This window comes from Rhipicephalus microplus, chromosome 6 (genome assembly GCF_043290135.1).
Source record: "Rhipicephalus microplus isolate Deutch F79 chromosome 6, USDA_Rmic, whole genome shotgun sequence".
Lineage (NCBI taxonomy): Eukaryota > Metazoa > Arthropoda > Arachnida > Ixodida > Ixodidae > Rhipicephalus > Rhipicephalus microplus.
Genome location: NC_134705.1, coordinates 115,634,346 through 115,653,666, shown reverse-complemented (window position 1 = coordinate 115,653,666; position 19,321 = coordinate 115,634,346). Strand labels below are relative to the sequence as shown.

Here is a 19,321-nt window from a genome sequence, read left to right as displayed (position 1 = left end):
ACTGAAATTCTATGTGTGCGTCCAATCAAAGCGTTGTTTAAATATTACAGCGCTGTACGACAAAACATTCCACAGAAAATCATGTGTTTAGCCCATATCGATGGGCTCCATTCAAGAATTTTAATGCCGTTGGTTTTACACTCAACTTCATCAATATAGCTCCACATTGTACGTTAAGTGCGTGCTGTACGACGTGTTTAATAGCTAAATAGATATCGTCGCCTGTTTCACTCTGTAGAAGCTGTTTCACTCTGTAAAGACAAATGAATTCCGTGGCCTGAAGGCGTAGTCAGAAAACATGGTCCGTCCCTCCGTCTCAGGAAACGTGGGAGTGTGTGTGTGTGTGTGTGTCTGTGTGTGTGTGTGTGTCTGTGTGTCTGTGTGTGCGGTGGGGTGGGGGGCATGTGTGTGGGAAGGGAAGAGGTCCACGCGTGCAATATCGCTTTTTCCGTTAGCCCTTTAAGGCAGACTTAAGGATCATGAAAGGTTTATTCATGTCTCGGTAATTTTCCTGACACTCAAATACACAGAACCTGAGATATACACAGTATCGCAGTAGGAGAGCTGTCCTAAATGCGAAATTGAATAAAATCTTGAAAAGACGAATCTTTGGTACGCGTTTCTTGAAAGGAGGAATAAAAAACATTGTGAAATGGAAGCTCCTGCCATGCCTTGCCAGCAGAAGTGAAGCCAGCTTTTGCCTCTGCGAAGATGGCGGACACATGCTCCTTTCTGGTAGTGCCCACTTAAAGATCAAGTGGCTTCAATAGGTTAATGTAAATGCCACGATACTTCGATATGAAAAAAGATAGCTGTTCCCAACGAACGAACACACAGAAACCAGTATGGGTGACTTAATTTCGCAGGAACTTTGCCTACAGTTAGAGGCTCACTAAGGGCAACTAGTAACACTCAGATGCAATTGAAGCACTATGTGAACCGAAAGGTTTCCACACAACACTCATCGGGAGTGCGAGAGGAAACGCTTCATTCTTAATCACTGAACTGTGATACTTTATCATGCCCCTAGTGAGATGGCCGCCTGAAACGCCATCTTGCCAGAGGCACGGCTTCACTCCCAGGCAATGATTTCCACCCCGGTAATTTTTTTTTAATCATCCTTAGTTTGTTGCACTGAAAATAATTCAGATTTTATCTTTATTGACGCCAATATATTCGTTTGTTTACGGTTTTAAATCTCAAGTAGATATACTCATTTGTCTGCGGTCTGCTGTCGCGTATTCCGTTTGAATTTGAATGTTCTAAGTAAAACTCCTGCATGCCTAAAAAACACTATTTACGTCATGTTCAAATGTTTAGTCTATCCCGAAGCCTTGTTTAATATAGCTGCCTTTATCTACATTCTTTATCTGTCTTGCTAAACTCTACAGTTATGTAATTTTTTCAGCGAGAAACCAATACTCACTTTGCTTGTTCCCAAACGGAGCAAGTGGTTCCGTAAAGCTTCTGGTTCTGAAGTGCTCTTAAATACTACTGAATGACGCTGCATCAAGTTCATATTCATGATCTAAAATTTACTAGAGTGATATTACAGAAAAATTGAGTGAACGCATGAAAACAACAAGCCAGCATTCTCGTCCTTTGTTTGCTTTTGTGCTACGTTTCCTGCCCGCAAACTGTCGTTGTGTTTTCTATATATAATCTTGGTTAATTTTATAAACAAATGGCGTGACGAAATGATAACAAAGTTATTTATTTTTTGTTCATTTATGGTAAGGTTACCAAACTTGTGATAAAAGTAAAATTACGGACGACTGGGAAAAAATATCAGGTTTCAATATGAGAAATGGATGATCCCCTGCAGGAGCATGATCGAGGAAGCATCGTTTTCAGTTAAACGGTGCATAGGCAACTGCATGTACACGTAGTTCACTAGGCAGTTGTTCTGTTACAAAGCGCATTTGAGGGCTGTATTTCTCTAATGCCATCGACGCCGAGTCTTATGCGTTTGGCGCCTCTTCTGCAATTTGCGTTCTATAAAAACTTCCCTCAAAATGTCAAACACACGGATATTCCCACTATGCACGCTCATCACAGACAACCAGCGCAAAAATTACATGGAGCCACATATTGACCCACCTCTCTAGCGTCGACTATACTAGCTCCAACGCTTATACACGGTTTCATACGAACAAAAGTAAACAAACAAAATGCTGACAATCTTCGTCAATAGCCCGAACGGCAATGATCTTCGTTTCTTGTGGGCTGCTTTTTTCCAGCGCACGTGTTTTGTGACAGAAAAAAATGAACGGTTCCTTCAGGGCAGAGAATCGTTACTACTCCAAGTGTAGCAGATGTGCGAACGTTGAGATTTGACGCGCGAATGACTCGCGTACGACTTCAGCATTGTTTTATCTCATCTTTCCACGAAGTGCCTTTCAAACTGTTGCTTTTTATGGGCGAAGCTCCTCAAAGCGGCACCCGTTCGTCCCTCGTTGTCGTATTCATAGTCGTAGTGTGTAACAAGTGTAACATTTCGACCTGCAAGGTGGTGCCAGTGGGAGATTTCTCTTGTGCTTTGTTTAACAATAAAAACTTCACTGCGTGCGCCTTACCGTAAAGGCGAATGCTCCTGTCTCTCATTCCCCATTAGCAGCCATTGGCATGTACATTAGCGCTATCCGACAAGAAAGGGTTGCTACGTTATACTCGCTGGGTGTAACCTTCTTAGTTTTAGAAAAATTTAGCGAGCGTTGAGCCGCAGTGCCGTGAATACAATGGACTAGTATGTACCATGAACTCGAGGTGGTTAAAGGTGGGAAGTAGAATAGAAGCGCAAGCCGTCCGAAAAAGTGCATGTGTCACCTCTCATTTAGTCCTTGAAATGTCCGCTGGATGGCGGTGCTTCTATATGGCGAATCCAGACTACGCGTGGGAACATTGTAATAGAACAGAAGGCAGCAGAAAGGGGGGTGGTATAGGGGCATTCATTCATAAAAGTTCAGACTGGCAAAGGGTCAAGCAGGAGTACAACGAACATTTAGGGCTGAAAGGGAAAGTGGCAGGTCAAGTGACACTCCTTGGTTTCGTGTACTTGTGGACGGGAGCAAAGGCCAGAGATGAAAACCAGGCAATAGTAGAGGGTATATCAAAGGACATTCAGGAGTTAGGAAGAGAGTGCGAGATAATTATACTAGTAGACATGAATGCGCACATAGAAGATATAGATGGGTATACCGACCCGACAGGCGAAATGATCACGGATATGTGTGAAAGGCTTGATTTGACCATTTGCAACACTACCGAGAAGTGTGAAGGGCAAATAACAAGGGAGGTAGGAAGGCTGCAGTCGACGATAGATTTTGCACTGATGTCACATAGGATGTATGATGAGCTCAGGGGAATGCACATAGATGAAGGTGGCTCCAGAAGTCAGGGTAGTGATCACCAACGTATCAAGCTAAGTTTTGGAAGAGCAGTCAAAGTGGGAAGGAGACAAGATGAGCAACTACAAAAAAGTTTTTATCCAGAAAGGCAAATTGAAGTAGCCACTAAACAAATTGAGAAACGAATCATGGAGGATAATAACACAGTGTGTCCATACACGAATCTAATTAGACTCTTTGAGCTAGAGCTTGCTAAGAAGCGTGACAAGTCAACCCAGAAAGGAAGACACAAACCCAAAAGTTGGTGGGATGAGGAAGTTAAGAGAGCCATAGCAAAACGTCAGGAAGCCTCCTGGGAACACAGACATGCTAAGCAGCGGGTTGAACTGACAGATGATGTTGAAAAAAAAATGGGAAACCTTTCTAAGCTGTAGCAGGGATGCCTCCCTTCTGATCAATGAAAACATTAAAAAAAAGGGAGCTCAGTGGATGGCAGAAGTACATCAGAAAGATAGAAAGGCAGCTGCGAAATTTTGGAACCATCTAAACTCCCTATGAAGTGAGACGAGCCTAGAGCAGAGGTTTAAAACTACAGCCCAAGGTGCTAGGCAAGAAGGGGACGAAGCTATTGAATATATAAGAACAAGGGTGACAGAAAAATTTCAACAAAAATTACTTTATGCACCACAATAAAGAAGGACGAATGAAGTAGTGCAATGGCTGCATTTTCACAACGAGAGTGGGAAAGGACTGAGAAAAGGGTTCCTAGTAGTACATCAACAGGCCCAGATGGCATTCCAATTATGCTGATAAAGACATTAGGTCCGAAGTCTAAGGAGGCTTTGAGAGAGGCAGTGAGCAAAATAATAATCGATGGTGAATTTCCCGATGGATGGAAACTTAGCAGGATGAGCATGATCTATAAAGGAAAGGGGGACAAAGCTGACATAAACATCTACCGTCCTATAACAGCGACAGCAGTGGTCTACAGGCTGGCGATGCAGATTATAAAGGAAAGACTGCAGGCTTCGATAGAGGATGAGGGGGTACGGGGGGAACTGCAGAAACGGTTTCGGAAACACAGGAGGTTAGAAGACAATCTGTTCTCACTGACGCAGTGCATCGAAATAGCAGAAAAAGAACACGGGCCCCTGTGGCTAGCATTTTTGGATATCAAGGAAGCGTACGATAGCGTGAATCAAGAGGAATTGTGGGGAATACTGGACACCCTAGGCGTGGAAAATGTAGTCACTAATCTCTTAAAGGATATCTATAAAGGTAACAAGGTAGTTATAAAGTGGGAAAAACAGGTATCCCAGTCTGCAGAGGTAAAACGGGGGCTTAGACAGGGGTGTCCCCTGTCACCCTTATTATTCATGATGTACCTACAAGGATTAGAGGCCAAATTAGAGAGAAGTGGACTGAGCTTCAACCTCTTTTTAGTCAAACAAGGAAAAATAATTGATCAGGCACAACCAGCATTAATGTACGCAGATGATATAGTGCTAATGGCACAAACAAGGAAGATTTGCAGAGATTGATGGACATCTGCGGTAATGAGGAAGATAGGTTTTTTTAGATCCAGTAAAGAAAAATCAGAAGTCATGATTTTCAATGACAACGAAGGTAGTGAGCTTAGAATACAAGAGGTCACGCTAGAGATAACAGATAAATACAAATATCTTGGCGTATGGATAAGCAATGGGACCGAATACCTGAGAGAACACGAAATATACGTGACGACTAAAGGTGGCAGGCATGCAGTGATGAAAAATAGGGCACTTTGGAATTACAATAGGTATAATGTTGTGAGAGGAATGTGGAAAGCGGTCATGGTTCCTGGGCTGACGTTCGGCAATGCGGTCTTGTGCATGAGATCAAAAGTTCAAGCAAGATTAGAAATTAAGCAACGTGGAATAGGTAGGCTTGCATTAGGAGCTCACGGGAATACATCAAATCAGGGAGCACAAGGTGATATGGGATGGACATCATTTGAGGGCAGGGAAGCTAGCAGCAAGATAAAGTTTGAGAAGCGATTTAGAGAAATGGGGGAGGAGCGTTGGGCTAGGAAGGTTTTTAGCTACTTGCACATGAAGATTGTCGATGCAAAATGGAGGAAGCGAACCAGAAAATTTACTGGTAAATACTTAGAAAACAGCAGGTGGCCAAATCATAAAGAACTATTGGTTAAGAAGAGAGTGAAGGAAACGGAGACTGACATGTGGAGAATGGGCATGATTAAGAAGTCCGCACTAGAGATCTATCAAACTTTTAAGCAGGAAATTGCCAAGGAAAGGATCTGTGATAATACTCGGGGTAGTTCTCTACTGTTTGAGGCCAGGACGGGAGTACTGTGAACCAAGACATATCGGGCCAAATACGAAGGGGTAGACACTATATGCAGTGCGTGTGGAGAGGAAGAAGAAACTGCCGAACACTTGATGATGTTCTGTAAAAGGCTTCATCCTGTAGTTCAGCTTGATGGCGCAGAGTTTTTCAAAGCACTAGGGTTTATGGACAGTGAGGGCAAAATAGACTTTAAGCGGGTAGAATTAACTAGAAGGAGGTTATTCGATTGGTGGCTAAAGTCAAGGCACTAGTGTAAATTGAACCCTTCGCTGCAAAGTACGAATCCTCAACCTCACTATTTAAGGGAAAAAAATAAATCTAGTTTTTGGTTCATTAAGTATTACAGCTTGGTGGCACTAGCCACCGCCCGATCTAAAATGTACAGCCATATCCATCCATCCATCCATCCATCCATCCATCCATCCATCCATCCATCCATCCATCCATCCATCCATCCATCCATCCATCCATCCATCCATCCATCCATCCATCCATCCATCCATCCATTCATCCATCCATCCATAAATCCATCCATCCAATATATGATGAAAAGATGCGAGGTGGTGGTATTTGGAATGTTGAATAGATGTACGAACGGACACACAGACAGATGCATAGATGGACGCATGAAAGGATGCAGGGGCGGATGCATGGACGAACGCAGGACACGGACGCATGAGCAGACGCACGCATGAACGGTCCCACAGATGGACGCATGGACTGACGGAAGCAAGAACGAATTGACGGACGAATGCTTCGCCCCACTCTCCACCATTCACTCCGTGGATATGCTGCCATTTTTTTTATCGCTAGACTAGACGGCGTGCGTAACAGCAGCGGAAGGTGCTCTTATCCACCCCACTCTTTAACAATAGACTAAGCCACCCTGGTGAGGCGTTCCTGACTCTCTACTGACTGCTCTCTCACTCTCTACTGACTGCCTATATTCAGCCCTTTATTCAAGGCTAGGGCAGGTCTCCACTCTGCTTGACTGGCGGTGGCTTCCTTGATGACACCCACATTTTTGACGCTGTCCGCGTGGTCGTGCAGCCATGGGCGGGAGCCTTGGACACCCAACATACAAAACTAACACGCGTCAATCTGGCAAATCAGCTGGGAAGAAGTCATGAAGGTAGTACTCGGACAAGTGAAAGTTCAAGTCGTTTCTGGTGAATAGGCCTTGCGTTGTTTAATGCATGCGGTGGAGTAATCTAGTTTTCTTTCTGAAGAAGGCTTTTCTCGGTCTCTTTCGAAAATAAATAGATATGTCAGTAATACCCACGAGGCAATTATTGCCATTAACAATAACAAAAGAAAGCGATCCTGCCTCTCACAATGCATAAACTGTGGCGTGCCCGTGGATTGGTAAAAAAACTCGAAGGAGCCGACTTTGTGGAACAGAAGTTTATTGCTGCTTAAAAGCTTTCAACGCCTTTCAAATCACAATAAAATAACAAGCCATAACAAAAAAGTTATAGCATACTTGAATTCAATATAAAGACTCGGTAAGAAAAAACGCTCTGCACAGCTGCTCTAAAATCGAATATTCTGTGGCAGCGTTGAAAAACGGTGGAAATCTTCCAATCTGCCTTGAGCTGTGTGCTGCTGTACATGTGTGTTGGTTAGTCACCTATGTCAACTGAAGATCTATTGTAGTCGGTCGAAGGACACAGCGAAAACATAAACAGCTTCAAACAACAATTATTGACAAAAAAGCTCCTAAAACCAATCAATTCAAACTCAAAAAACTATAAATGAAAGCTCCATGTACAGCTGCTCTTAAGGTGGAGATCTGCTGAGAGTGTTGACAGCTACTGCCAACTTTTTTTTTCTGAACGAAGTACAGTACTTTTGTGAATGTGTGACGATTGGTCACCTACGTTATCTGAAGATGTATTGCAGTCGGTTGGAAGACGCAGAGAAAGCTTCGACAGCTTGGATTTAGTTTTATAAAATAGGCTATAGGTAAAATTGTTGAGACGACTATAGTTGATCTCAAATACAGAAATACTCGAAAACCACCTCCTTTGTCAATATTACTTGGCATTTGCAACGTTTCGGGTTTATTCCATTGCACTTCAGTGTGACACATACGTGCCCCTTTCTCATCTGCCCCGAAAATTCTGTCACACATAAGCCATTGCTAATAGTGCAATACTAAACCCCTTATATTTTACTTAAGCCTTTGTGATCTCGAGAAAAATGTGTTACCAGTTTTGTAAGGGTGGTAATAGGGCTAAAAATAGACTTCAAATTTATTCAATTTATTACAAAGCTTCTGGATTTTACTCTTGTTTAGGTAGAAAGAATCAACCCTTCAATATGCTGGATAATTTTCTCTTCCTTCACTTTTTCAGCGAAGTAATTCTAACGCCTAGATGCAGTATTTTTGTTTTGTAAATTTCCCCGTTAACTCCAACGAATAATGCATCTAAACGTAATACCCTGTAGAATTGTCCTGTTTATCGCTAAGTGGTAATGGTGGTGACGGAATATTTTTCTTGATATTTTATGCATCTTGAGAAGTGGGCAGCTATTCAGGTATAACAACAATACACGATGATTTTGACAGCAAAGTAAACCACATGCAAACGAGCCAAAAATGCGTAGAATATACGATGAAGTGCAGCTTTTCAAGAACAGAACCCAGGGTTATGAATAATCGCAACACGCGCAGCTTTAGGTGACTTTTTACGGCTAGAAACTAAGTGCGCGCAGCAGTATTTAGCAAGGCTTCAGGTGCTATCCTTTGGCCACTTGTTGCGGCTGTCGTTTGCAAAATGCCGGTCATTGCAATCACAGGATGGTGCTTTCATGTGCCACTGTGACACTCTTTTTCAAGTTTTTGTATTACTGACATGAGTCAGTGGGGCATTTGTGTTTTACTCTTTCAGATAAGTACTTGCTTGATATGGACAAAAAGTTATACTCCTTCTTTGTGATTTATATGTATACACCATGGCCGTTTTTCGCATCAATGCACCAAAAGCGTAAGGCAACGTAGAGAGGGTTAGGAAGTTACAAAGACGTACTGAGAGGAACACTGTCGTGTGAAAGACCAGTTTCTCGAGTGTTAAGCTTCAGTTTTGCTCTTTGAAATAAATATTGAATTCTAATATTGATAATATTCGGAACGTTTTTGTATTGTCTTGAAGCACTTTTAGTACTGAAAGACAAGTGAAAACACGTCCCCCATGGACCTTTTCAGAAATTGACGCGCGCCTTCCTACGGCCGCTGTAAAGCATTATGGGAAACCACAGCGCCGGCGGAGTGTCGTCTGCTCGCGGAAGCGTTGGCTCACCCCGTTTCCCACGGCGCGCGGTTGTACGAACGCATCGTTGCGGGAATGTCGCGCGTCATTACCCTGCTTCAATCTGCACTCACAGAAGAGGCACCACCCAGAGCAACATATATGTAGTCACAAAACACCGCTGTCCTTGACTTGTTAATGACTTGGGAAATTGCTCACGTACCCGCAAAAACGCCCATCGAATTGGAAATTTTTCTCGGCTTTTGCGGCGACTCGGTCTCCTGTGCTTCGTTGATCGTATTTTCACCTAGCGGAAGCTTTTGTCATTTGTTTTATTGTCAGTATGGCCGTACAGATTCTCTATTAGTAAATTATATCGGGGACTGTCACTCGTAATATCGTCACGTGCTTGCTCAAGAAAGACGATGGCAGTTGTGCATGTGCCTTGAAGGACTACGAAAAGGACGAAGAAGAAGAACTCGCTTGCGCGTTCTAATTAAAAAGATTGACCTGCTTCTGGTGCCTCAATCTCTACGGCAAGACCCCTGTTTTGACGTCATGACAATATGCTTCCGCGTGGTACGCAATGCAAGATCATGCACCTCGCGAATAATAATGTCGAACTTCCACCCTTATAAGTGAGTTCTAGCCCCACTATGCTGTGTATATTTGAATGCTAATTGCCTGTTCTAAATGCTTCGTTTGAGAAAGTTTGCACTTCAAACACTGAGAGTAGTAAAAATCAGCTAGCAGCACGTCTATAGAGTGGATACTTCGCATGGAGTATTTGCTTTCAAACAGCGTAAAACCTGCTGTCTCTGCGTACTTCTTGTTTCCACAACTGTGAGTAGGAAATTAACCTACAAATTTTGGACCTGACTGCACAAAAGGTAATGACTAGTTAACAATTGGAAGAAATATGCAACAGAATGAGCGTCAGTGTACATAATTCACCCGTTATTCTATTTTACTGTGTCGGCTCCCATGAAAATTCTTACATGAACATTCTTGCGGTGCTAATACGCACTCACTGTCTGGGCACAGATGGTTTAAGTCAGACTGATTTACTGTGGAAGGCTGTTAATGGTCAGAATGACTTTAAAAGCAATTCGGAAAGCCTCATTCAGTGTGGTAAAAATATAGATGGCCACAGCAGCGCTTCCATAAGCTGAAATTGTGAAAAAAAATACTGACGGTGAGTGTAGCTTTTGTATGTATAATCGTTAAACTACATCTAGCGCTCCTTTGCCTTAACACAGAAGAAAGAGAGAGAGAGAGATGCACGAAGCAAAAATAGGTGAGGCCTCTAGGTTTATGGCAACCAAATAGCATACGCGATTGAACGTAACCATGCTGTTAACAGCTAAATAAACACTACGTAACAGCGCAAAAAAAAACGCAGGTTTTCTCATGTATTCACCCAAAGCGACCTGAAGGCAACAGCCGTCTGATTCTTTTTGTTCAGTCATTTTATTGATCCTCCCCCCCCCCCCCCCTCTGGGAATGTTTTCTGCACCTAAAGTGGCCTTGCACTGATTTATGATTGGAGACATTGCAAACTTTCAGCACCTTACCTTGTTCTGGTCGGCCTCTGTGATTGGTGGGCCAATCACACAATAACAAAGCAGTGCAAAGCGATGATGTCGTTTCATGACGGAATCATAGGGCCATAAGAATGACCTTAAACATTCTGGTGACCCGTGATGTCACGACGACGTCATGTGGTGACGCCATCAAGCGATGATTTTTGCAGCACTCCTGTTGACGCCGACGCCGCGGGCACCAAAACCACTAACGGTCAATTTTGTTTTTAGGCAAAAACCTTAGATGCCTCATCAAACCTGAAACTCGACCGTTTGCGTCTTGCATCGGTGACGTCGAGTGATCGTAAAAAAACCACCGCGTGATGACAACATATATGACGTCAGACATCGCCAAAATTGTGACGTCATCAAAACGTCACATGACTGAACGTGACACGTCATCGCATGACGTCCGAGCTTGGTGCAATGTGGTATCATCATACAGGCAATGAAATATCAGTTTTACACTGCCTCCGTTTTGAGAGGCAGTGAAAACCTCGTTATGTACAGCAAGTTTTCAAAGGGCGTTGTGAATGGTTGCGGGCTGGGGCGTCGGCCGGGGGTGGCAAAAGGGGCACTGGCCCCCTTCAAGCCACACCGGCACGTGCCCACGCCCAAGCTACACCAGTGCTCTCTCCCAGCTGCGACGCAACAGTGGTTCGCACCCACGGCAAAGCCCTGCTGACAGTCATAGACTGGCGGGGTAGGATCAGTACACCGACTGAAAAGAAACACAAAATGGCCTTCTCTATCAAATCATCTTAGGCGGATAAATAGGGGACCCTGAGAGTTTATTACGTGGTATCTAAGCCTTTCTCCTTAACAAACTTGCGTAGTTCATTGCAGGGTAAGCTGCAAGTGTAAAATTCCTGCCCCGTAATCACAGTGAGGACACAGATAACAAAGGTCCAACTTAGCTGCACCACAAACATCGAAGCCATGAGGTAGCACTAAGCAATGAACGAATAAAATAAGCGTTGGGGTTTAACATTCCGAAACCACCATGCGATTATAAGAGACGCCGTAGTGGAGGGCTCTAGCGATTGAAGCCCTCGGGCCTAAGGCATTTCCGCCGCAATCAAAAATGTGGCCGCCGTGGCTGCTATTCAACCCCGTGACCTGCGGGCTAACAGCCGAGTGCCTTAGCCACTGGACCACCGTGGCGGGTAAGCAGTGAGTGAAACGTTCAGTGACTTTCACGTATTATCAGTTTATCATATCCCAGAACCGAGCAAGCGTGTCCGCCATTTTCCTTATTCGGCATGGTTCAGTGATGATTACGGTTATTTGTGACGAACAACACAGTTTAGTATGCATGAATGAAAGTCAGAGCTGTTAGAAGAAGCGTTTCTTCACAATAGCCGCTTCTTACACCTGCTAAAACCACTCACGGCGCGCGATGAAAGCAGGCGAAAGCGGGAAAGCGTGTATACGTCGTCTGCTCTGACCGCCGGCGCTCCGCTCTCCCTTAATGCCCCAGCGCCGATCCACCATGGGAAGGCGCGGCGTTGCAATTTTCGGAAAGGTCCATTGGTTGCAGTATTTGTTTGCAGAAATTCTCATCAGTTGCAAATTTGTATACCTCGCAAATTGTTTTCGTCGTCCTGCATGTAATAAACATCTCTCACAGTGTTTAGAGAGAAAAATATGCAACCACTCGACACGTGGCTGGGGCAAATGTAATCCGATAGAGCGCGAAACATGAATGTTTGGCATAATTTTGCAAATCACTAAACACGTCCTTTTTAGTTGTCCAAGTTCTCGAAGTTCGACATTGCGAATGCTTAAAGGACCTCCTTTCTTCTGTTCACCAAATGCATATTCATTACATAAAGTGAGGCACCATATGCATCTTTATTACATAAAGTGTGATGCGCCCGCACAATTTTTCGGGTGCTTTCAACGGCGAGCACATCCCGTAAGACATGCACCGTGAAATTTATCTTTGCATGCGTCGTACGTTCGCGATGCAGCGGAAATCTGGGGGATCCGGTCGAAATGTCGGGGTTCGGTGAAATTAGAGGCAGGAGTGCACGAGTCACGCGTCCGCTCGCAACGACCATTCTGCCTGCCATAGTGGCATGCTTTGTAGCAGTTCAACGCGCAATCCCGCATGCACAGCCCCCTTCGTTTAGTTGTCGCCGCGGGCGCCCTGGTGTTTGTTTCCGGCAGTGAGGAGCACGGGTTGAACATTGTTGGGCAGATGCACTCTCCACGACAGCACCGGCCACGGCCTGTAGCGCACCATGGCGGCAGCTGTCATTGAAAAGCGTTCAAACAACAATGTTAGACATGGGTGGACAGCTTGGTTCATGTTCATACAGATGGAAACGCAGCGCTAAAGTGAATGCGAAGGAAACAAAAAGCAGCGGAAGTCCAGTCTTTTTCAGTATCAGTTGTACTCGTTGAAGCACAACTTTTCTATTTCTAAAGACAGCGTAATCTAGCCATCAATATAGGATGATGCTAAATAAGAAAAGATATGAAGAGTGCGCCAGCTGTCTTCTGTGAGATTTACAAAAAAAAAAGTCCATCAATTCTACGACTACGAGTCGAAATATTTGCTTTTTCGTATTACATGAAACAAATAAGACTAGTTTGTGTATTTCGCTTATTTGACTATTCCATCATATTAATGTAACAAGCTTCTAAAGCAAGAAGGCCAATCATAAAATGCTATGCAGAAAGTTTTACATCGATTTGTGATACACTTGATCAGACAGTTGAAATTGGTATCCGCCAATTATTAGTGTTTTTCTGCTTACTACAGAAGCCCACAAAATGCAAAAAACACAGCTTGTGACAAACGCTTTCACACTGTAATTGCAATGCTCTCTAACGTTTTGCGCATAAACGATATGCTTCTTTCGCGAAGGTTCGTGACAGCGATGCAGCGTATGCAGCGTCCCATGCAGATGCAGCGGTTATCGCACTTGACACTGCAAAAGTAAATGTGCGTCATCGCAGAGCCACTGTCATTGTTACTGTTTTGTCGTTGCAGCACTCAAGGCTCTGTGCTATGCTCGTTTGCACGGGTTTATCACGTGGTATCGCTTGTGTGTTGTTTGCGGCTATCTGTAATAACCAGAAAAACGCTAATAATCGACAGATATTGATTAAGAAACAACCTAATTTTGTGTTTTGTGAACTTAATTACAACGTTCTGTAAACAAATGTCTACTAGCTTCGTTGCCTCAGAAGTTTGTTGACTAAACATCTAAGCCAGCAGTTGCGTGTAAAAAAAAAACTTTACTTACTCGACGAAATAGCCACACTCACTGGGCGCAATCTTATAGAGGGTGTGAGGAAAAGGTAAATACCCTGGCAACACTGACACTGTCAAGGAGCACAATAGTACTGTGCAACTATATAAGAAAAAGAAATACAAATCGCGATGTTATATCACCTTACTTACTTACAAAGATAGAGAGATGGAATACAGCAAAAACGCTGACATTTAGTACACCTTATGCACTTTGTGACATGCACTTCGGGAAAGAACCACAGACATGGCTACAGTTAAAACAGTGTTACATACACCCCGCCGTGGTGGTCTAGTGGCTAAGGTACTCGGTTGCTGACCCGCAGGTCGCGGCATCGAATCCCGGCTGCGGCGGCTGTATTTCCGATGGAGGCAGAAATGATGTAGGCCCGTGTGCTCAGATTCGGGTGCACGTTAAAGAACACCAGGGGGACGATATTTTTGGAGCCCTCCACTACGGCGTCTCTCATAATCATATGGCGGTTTCGGGACGTTAAATCCCACATATCAATCAGTCACTGTTACATACTATGCAGTGCTAACATGGTACCCTAACTCGAACCAGGGCCTTAAACTAATATGAGTTATGCAATCTGTTCATTAAACGTATACTCGCATACAATCACAGCCTCAATTTTGTCCCTGTGTAACGAATAAATAAATTGTCATTCTAAATGACCAGCTTCCTTATTTGTCTTTGAATCAATAACGTTATATATTACGTTGGAGGCCAGACGAAATAGCCCCAGAAATAAAATTTATTTCTAGTTAAAATTTGGCAGTTCATTTTTGCGAGGTGAATGTAAACTTCGCTAAACATTCCAATTATAAAAAAGACCCGTGGTGGCCTGTAAGGTGCATGAACACTTGCAAGCACTTCATCGGTTAACGTGCGTTTGCGTTAGATGAACGCTGCATCATATAGGACTTCACGCTTTGAAGTTCTAGTGGTGTGCAAATTCCGGGAGAAGCAGAAGGAAGAAAGTAATAAGCAGGAGGACAGGTAGATTACCCAGTTCCTGAACTGGCTGGCTACCCCGTGCTCAGAAAGAGGTAAGGGGAATTAAGTTTGGTAGGAACAAGATGTTATAAAGAGAAAGAGAGAAGACAAAAGATAGCAATACTCCGGGCGGATGAACTGATAAGCATTGTACTTGTAGGAAAGGAGGGCTGCAATTTACGAACAGGAAAAACTGTTACGGCACTTTTATACGCTTGGCTAATTACGCCTTCTTTTCTTTTCTTCCTTAAATATACAGATATGCTAGAGCAGTGTAGATTAACAGTATATGATGTGGCAGTATTTGTGAGTAAGCATGTGCCGACGCTTGGTCCGCCACCGGTTGTGTCGCGACGTCCAAAGAACCATACTACATGGCGAACGTTTGCACGATACTGCCATCACAGAATAAAGCCGTAGTTGTATCAAACATTGGTTGCATGACCTTGAATAGCAACATTTATGCGCGTGAGGCTTCACTTTGAACATGCATCTCAGACTTTTCTTCTTTTTGCAATCGCACGCACTTATATGAACAGTCCTAGCACATTATTTTAGTTCTCGTGATGTAAAGAATATTAGTTAACCTAATAGAATATCTCTGCCCTTTATGCGTTATACGTGCGAAAAAGTGTAAGAGCATTGAGTATAACATCTTAAGCTCATCGGAGAGGTAATTTTGAGGAGATTTTCCCCCGTTTGAGATACTCAACAAAGCTTTTCTTTTTAACACTACATATCAAGAAGCTGGGAATGAGACGAACATGGAAGTTTCGCCACCAAAGGCGAGAATGGCTAAAAGTTTTTTACTCAGATTCAGAGGGTTTATACAAGGATAACATAGTCAAAATAATGTAGGCTATACAGAATAATACTATAAGTTTTGTTGACATCATGCTACAGAAATGATCACATTAAAGCTATGGTAGAATGCAGCCTATATGCGTTCACCGCTTTGCTGCAAAAATGTAGGCAATCTCTAGGAGTCCTAATCCACAGTATGAAAATTCCGCGAAGGCCTCAATTTTTCCGGCAAGCTTCCAAATGTTTTCTTAAGTTCTATCCTTCATTGACAGACTGCTTCAAAAGTCGTTCACGAGAAACGCACTCACAATAAATTATGCGTAACGCGGGAGAAGCGTTGCAAAACAGGTTGCCCTATTATGAGCCGCATGACGCCTGACGGGCGCCATTACGAGATTGTATTTTGTGGTTCATTAATGTAGCTAGTTGGGCAAATTCCTTCACAGTTCTATGTAAGAAAACGCGAGCAGTTCACAACAAAAACAAAAAAAAAGTTACAGGAGATACCGATATAACGAAACGGAGAGAAGAAGAAAAAAGAGGCTGAACTATTAGCTGACATTAGGTCAATGAAAAAAAACACAACAACAAATCACGTTGAAAGGTATTTTATGGCTACATACTTTAATCCTTCTTCAAGAATTATTTCCATGAGTCGCTTGCCCCCGAAGGCTGCACTCTGATTTAGAGGCATGATAATGACGGGCATCGTACGTTCCCCACGTTTTCGACATCAGTAATTCCCTCTTCTACTTGTTTCATCCATAGAGCGCATTACTACCCAATCGATAGGGTAAAAGACGACACTACGCCTTGTCTTCACAAATCTTCAATCTATATACTTTTTATTGGAAACCTTGTCGCGACTCTCCAAAAGAACTGAAATGATAAACTGCAGCTCATGCAAACAATACGTGAATATAAATACGCAATATTGTACCATTCAGTGCCGAAATAATTGCAACAGTCACGTGTAAATACCACTCAATAAATAAATCAAATAGTCGTACTAGCGTTTAATCCAAAGTACTGAAGTGTTTTAATATCACCTGAACGAATGCTTAGCACTTTCAGAGAGTACTGTATGTCTGGTGAAGTAAAAGTAATTAACAAAACAACTTTGACATTATTATGTAAGCGCTTTTTCCAATCTGTGTATATGTAGTACTTTTTTCTTCGCAACTAGTTAGTGTTTTACTTATAAAAATGCACATGTTGGTATACTAATGTTTTAATTCATTGAGCAATCTTTTCACACAGATGCCTTTCACAATTTTTCTTTTTTCGGAGTGGTGCTAGTGACATAAGCTATTCGTTCAACTACAAGTCAGCAATTCAGTTTTTTTTAAATAAATACGGCTTTCTTTTTATTCTATTCACTTTATTATGCAGCCAATGACGCTGATGCTAAGCGCTGTAACGTATGAAGAACACGCGGTACAAGCCTTGCGTCCTATATACGTTCTTTTCAGCATCCACGAAGTTGTATAGCCTCTTGATATTTTTAGCAGTCAAGTGTGTTTTGCAAATCAAGAGCGTGATAATCAATTTTTACCTTGCATTTTTCATGGTCTCTCAAGTCAAGTCCACATAACTCGTAAGCCTGGCCCAAAAAAAAAAAAAACCAAAGTTAGAACAGCTCGCTAGAGTTCATACAGTTCGTACACCTCGTAGCTGTCTGATATTCAATGCCTTCTGAATGAAAATTATCGCACAAAATTGGCATTTTTACCATGCCAGCAAGGAATATTCTGTTTAAGAAATAATCAACTCGTGCAAATAGTGTTTCGAATTCGAACAGCTTTGAGCATTTTTTGTTATTTTTGTATGCAATTTTTTCTATTATATAACCCATATATTGATAATACAATATGTTACATTATCGTGTTTATGTACTGATTATTCTTTCTTTAGTAGTAAATTTTTCACTTGCTTTTGATGATGCCTTTGTAACTTTTTTTCAGTATTGATTATTTTATTACTATATGTATTATTCATAAGGTTATAGGTAATCAACCTTGTTCGTTATTCCGAATACTTTTGCTACACTTTTGGTTATTAGAGCACTAATGTAGGCATAAGAAGTCCTCATCATAGCTTCTTGAATGTTTGGGACTTCTTGCTGTATATGCCAATTATGTAATTTCAAGGAAATATCTGATAAACTTGACTTGACTTGAATTTCTTATTATAATTCACTGAATGTCTGTGCCTTATAACATTATAGTTATCAATCTACCTGTAGTAACATTATAGCTACGAATCTCTTTGAGAACAAAGAACACAGTAAATACTATTGAGAACTACGACCTTATTCACTCCTACAACACTGAGCAAAAAAATATACAGCGAGCGAATGGTTTTTCGTGTTTTCTCAACAACCCGAAATGATTTGCCAATTTCGGAAAGTTACCACGTGTCTGCTGAGAACGTTGGCATAAGGCTATGAAATAGAAAATCAAGCATACCAGTAGAATAAGGCCCTGTTTATTTTTGCGAATTCACTTTGTTGAAAATAAAATTTACTCTTCTACGAAATAGTAGGATTGACCATGGCTTCTAGAACATGCTGTCAATATTACAAGTCCCCTGTGCCCCTGAATGATGTGTCGATAGAAACAAACGAATGCGAAACGTTTTCAGCAAACGTCAGTAGAGCAGCTTAGAAGAGAAGCATACAATTGAATATCTACTCTATAGGGCTACTTACAAGAAGAGTGTTGATATAATAAACTTCCCCTAAATTTTTCTGAGATTGCATGAGTGTTATCACCTTGACTGCCGGAGGCTTCCAAACCGGATACACCGTGCGTCTCGTTCTGTTTTGTTTTATTGAGGTATCAGAGGAACCTTGACAATACCCTGCAAATTAAGGAACAATCACCGCCTGTTCATTTTCTTCATAGTCGTAAAAAATACGAGTTTTCGGTAGTACTTACCGCACAGCAGAAAGAATAGCGGAATCCAGTTCATCTTGTTTTGTGACACGAACCGTGCCTTGCGAAGGTTTTTGGGAGGCAAGAACGAAGCAGCTGCGAATTCCCCCTCTTATCTTGCCGGTAACGCAGTTTACGTCTCTCTGTTCGTGCTTTGGCACGTGCCGTTTTTGATACCCTCCAGATCGGCCCAGTTTTTCTGCTTGTTCAGGTGCTCTTTTCACAAGCATGCGTCGTAAATTTTCTCAGAATCTGGGGCCGCACTGCGTATTCCGTGCCTAACTTGCACAGCCCCGGTGGGGAACGATTTTGGTGGTTTTCGTACTTATGTAGATCATGAGGGCAATAACCTGGTAGGGGTTATGAATTACATCGACTGGGCTGCCAGATGTATATCTATGTTTGACCTTAATGGGACTGTTTGGAAACCTTATGGGAGCTCTTTATTCTTTTAGTGTCTTTATTATATATAACTTCCGTTGCTTGGTACACGTCTTTGTGTTTAGAGGTGTGGCAGCAAAGACAAACAAAAAACAAGAAATAACAACCAGTGCTCACCACTGTAGCCAACAAATTTTCGGAACGTACCCTATGTCGCGGTCTAAATTGCACTACTTTACCATACGGAACTTCTCTATTACCCTACATTTCAGCCTAACACTTGAGCATAGCGCAGCGTATCAATAAACAGGTTCAGAATTCACTTCATTGTAGCACATGCAGACGTGTAGTGGCACTGATATCGGTAGCTACTTTTAAAACTGGTTTGAAAACATTTCGGAGAGAGAA

The 19,321-nt window shown here is 42.5% G+C and overlaps 1 protein-coding gene across 1 annotated transcript; it reads right to left on the bottom strand.

Moving 5' to 3' along the window:
* Window positions 1-12,365: 12,365 nt before the first annotated feature.
* On the bottom strand, window positions 12,366-18,661 carry LOC142764889 (uncharacterized). Its single transcript, XM_075865435.1, has 4 exons — window positions 18,536-18,661; window positions 18,370-18,458; window positions 17,152-17,199; window positions 12,366-12,786 (listed from the first exon to the last, which is right to left on the bottom strand). The coding sequence occupies exons 1-4, from the start codon at window positions 18,567-18,569 to the stop codon at window positions 12,430-12,432; spliced, it is 528 nt and encodes a 175-aa protein (XP_075721550.1). The 5' UTR covers window positions 18,570-18,661; the 3' UTR covers window positions 12,366-12,429.
* Window positions 18,662-19,321: the final 660 nt, after the last annotated feature.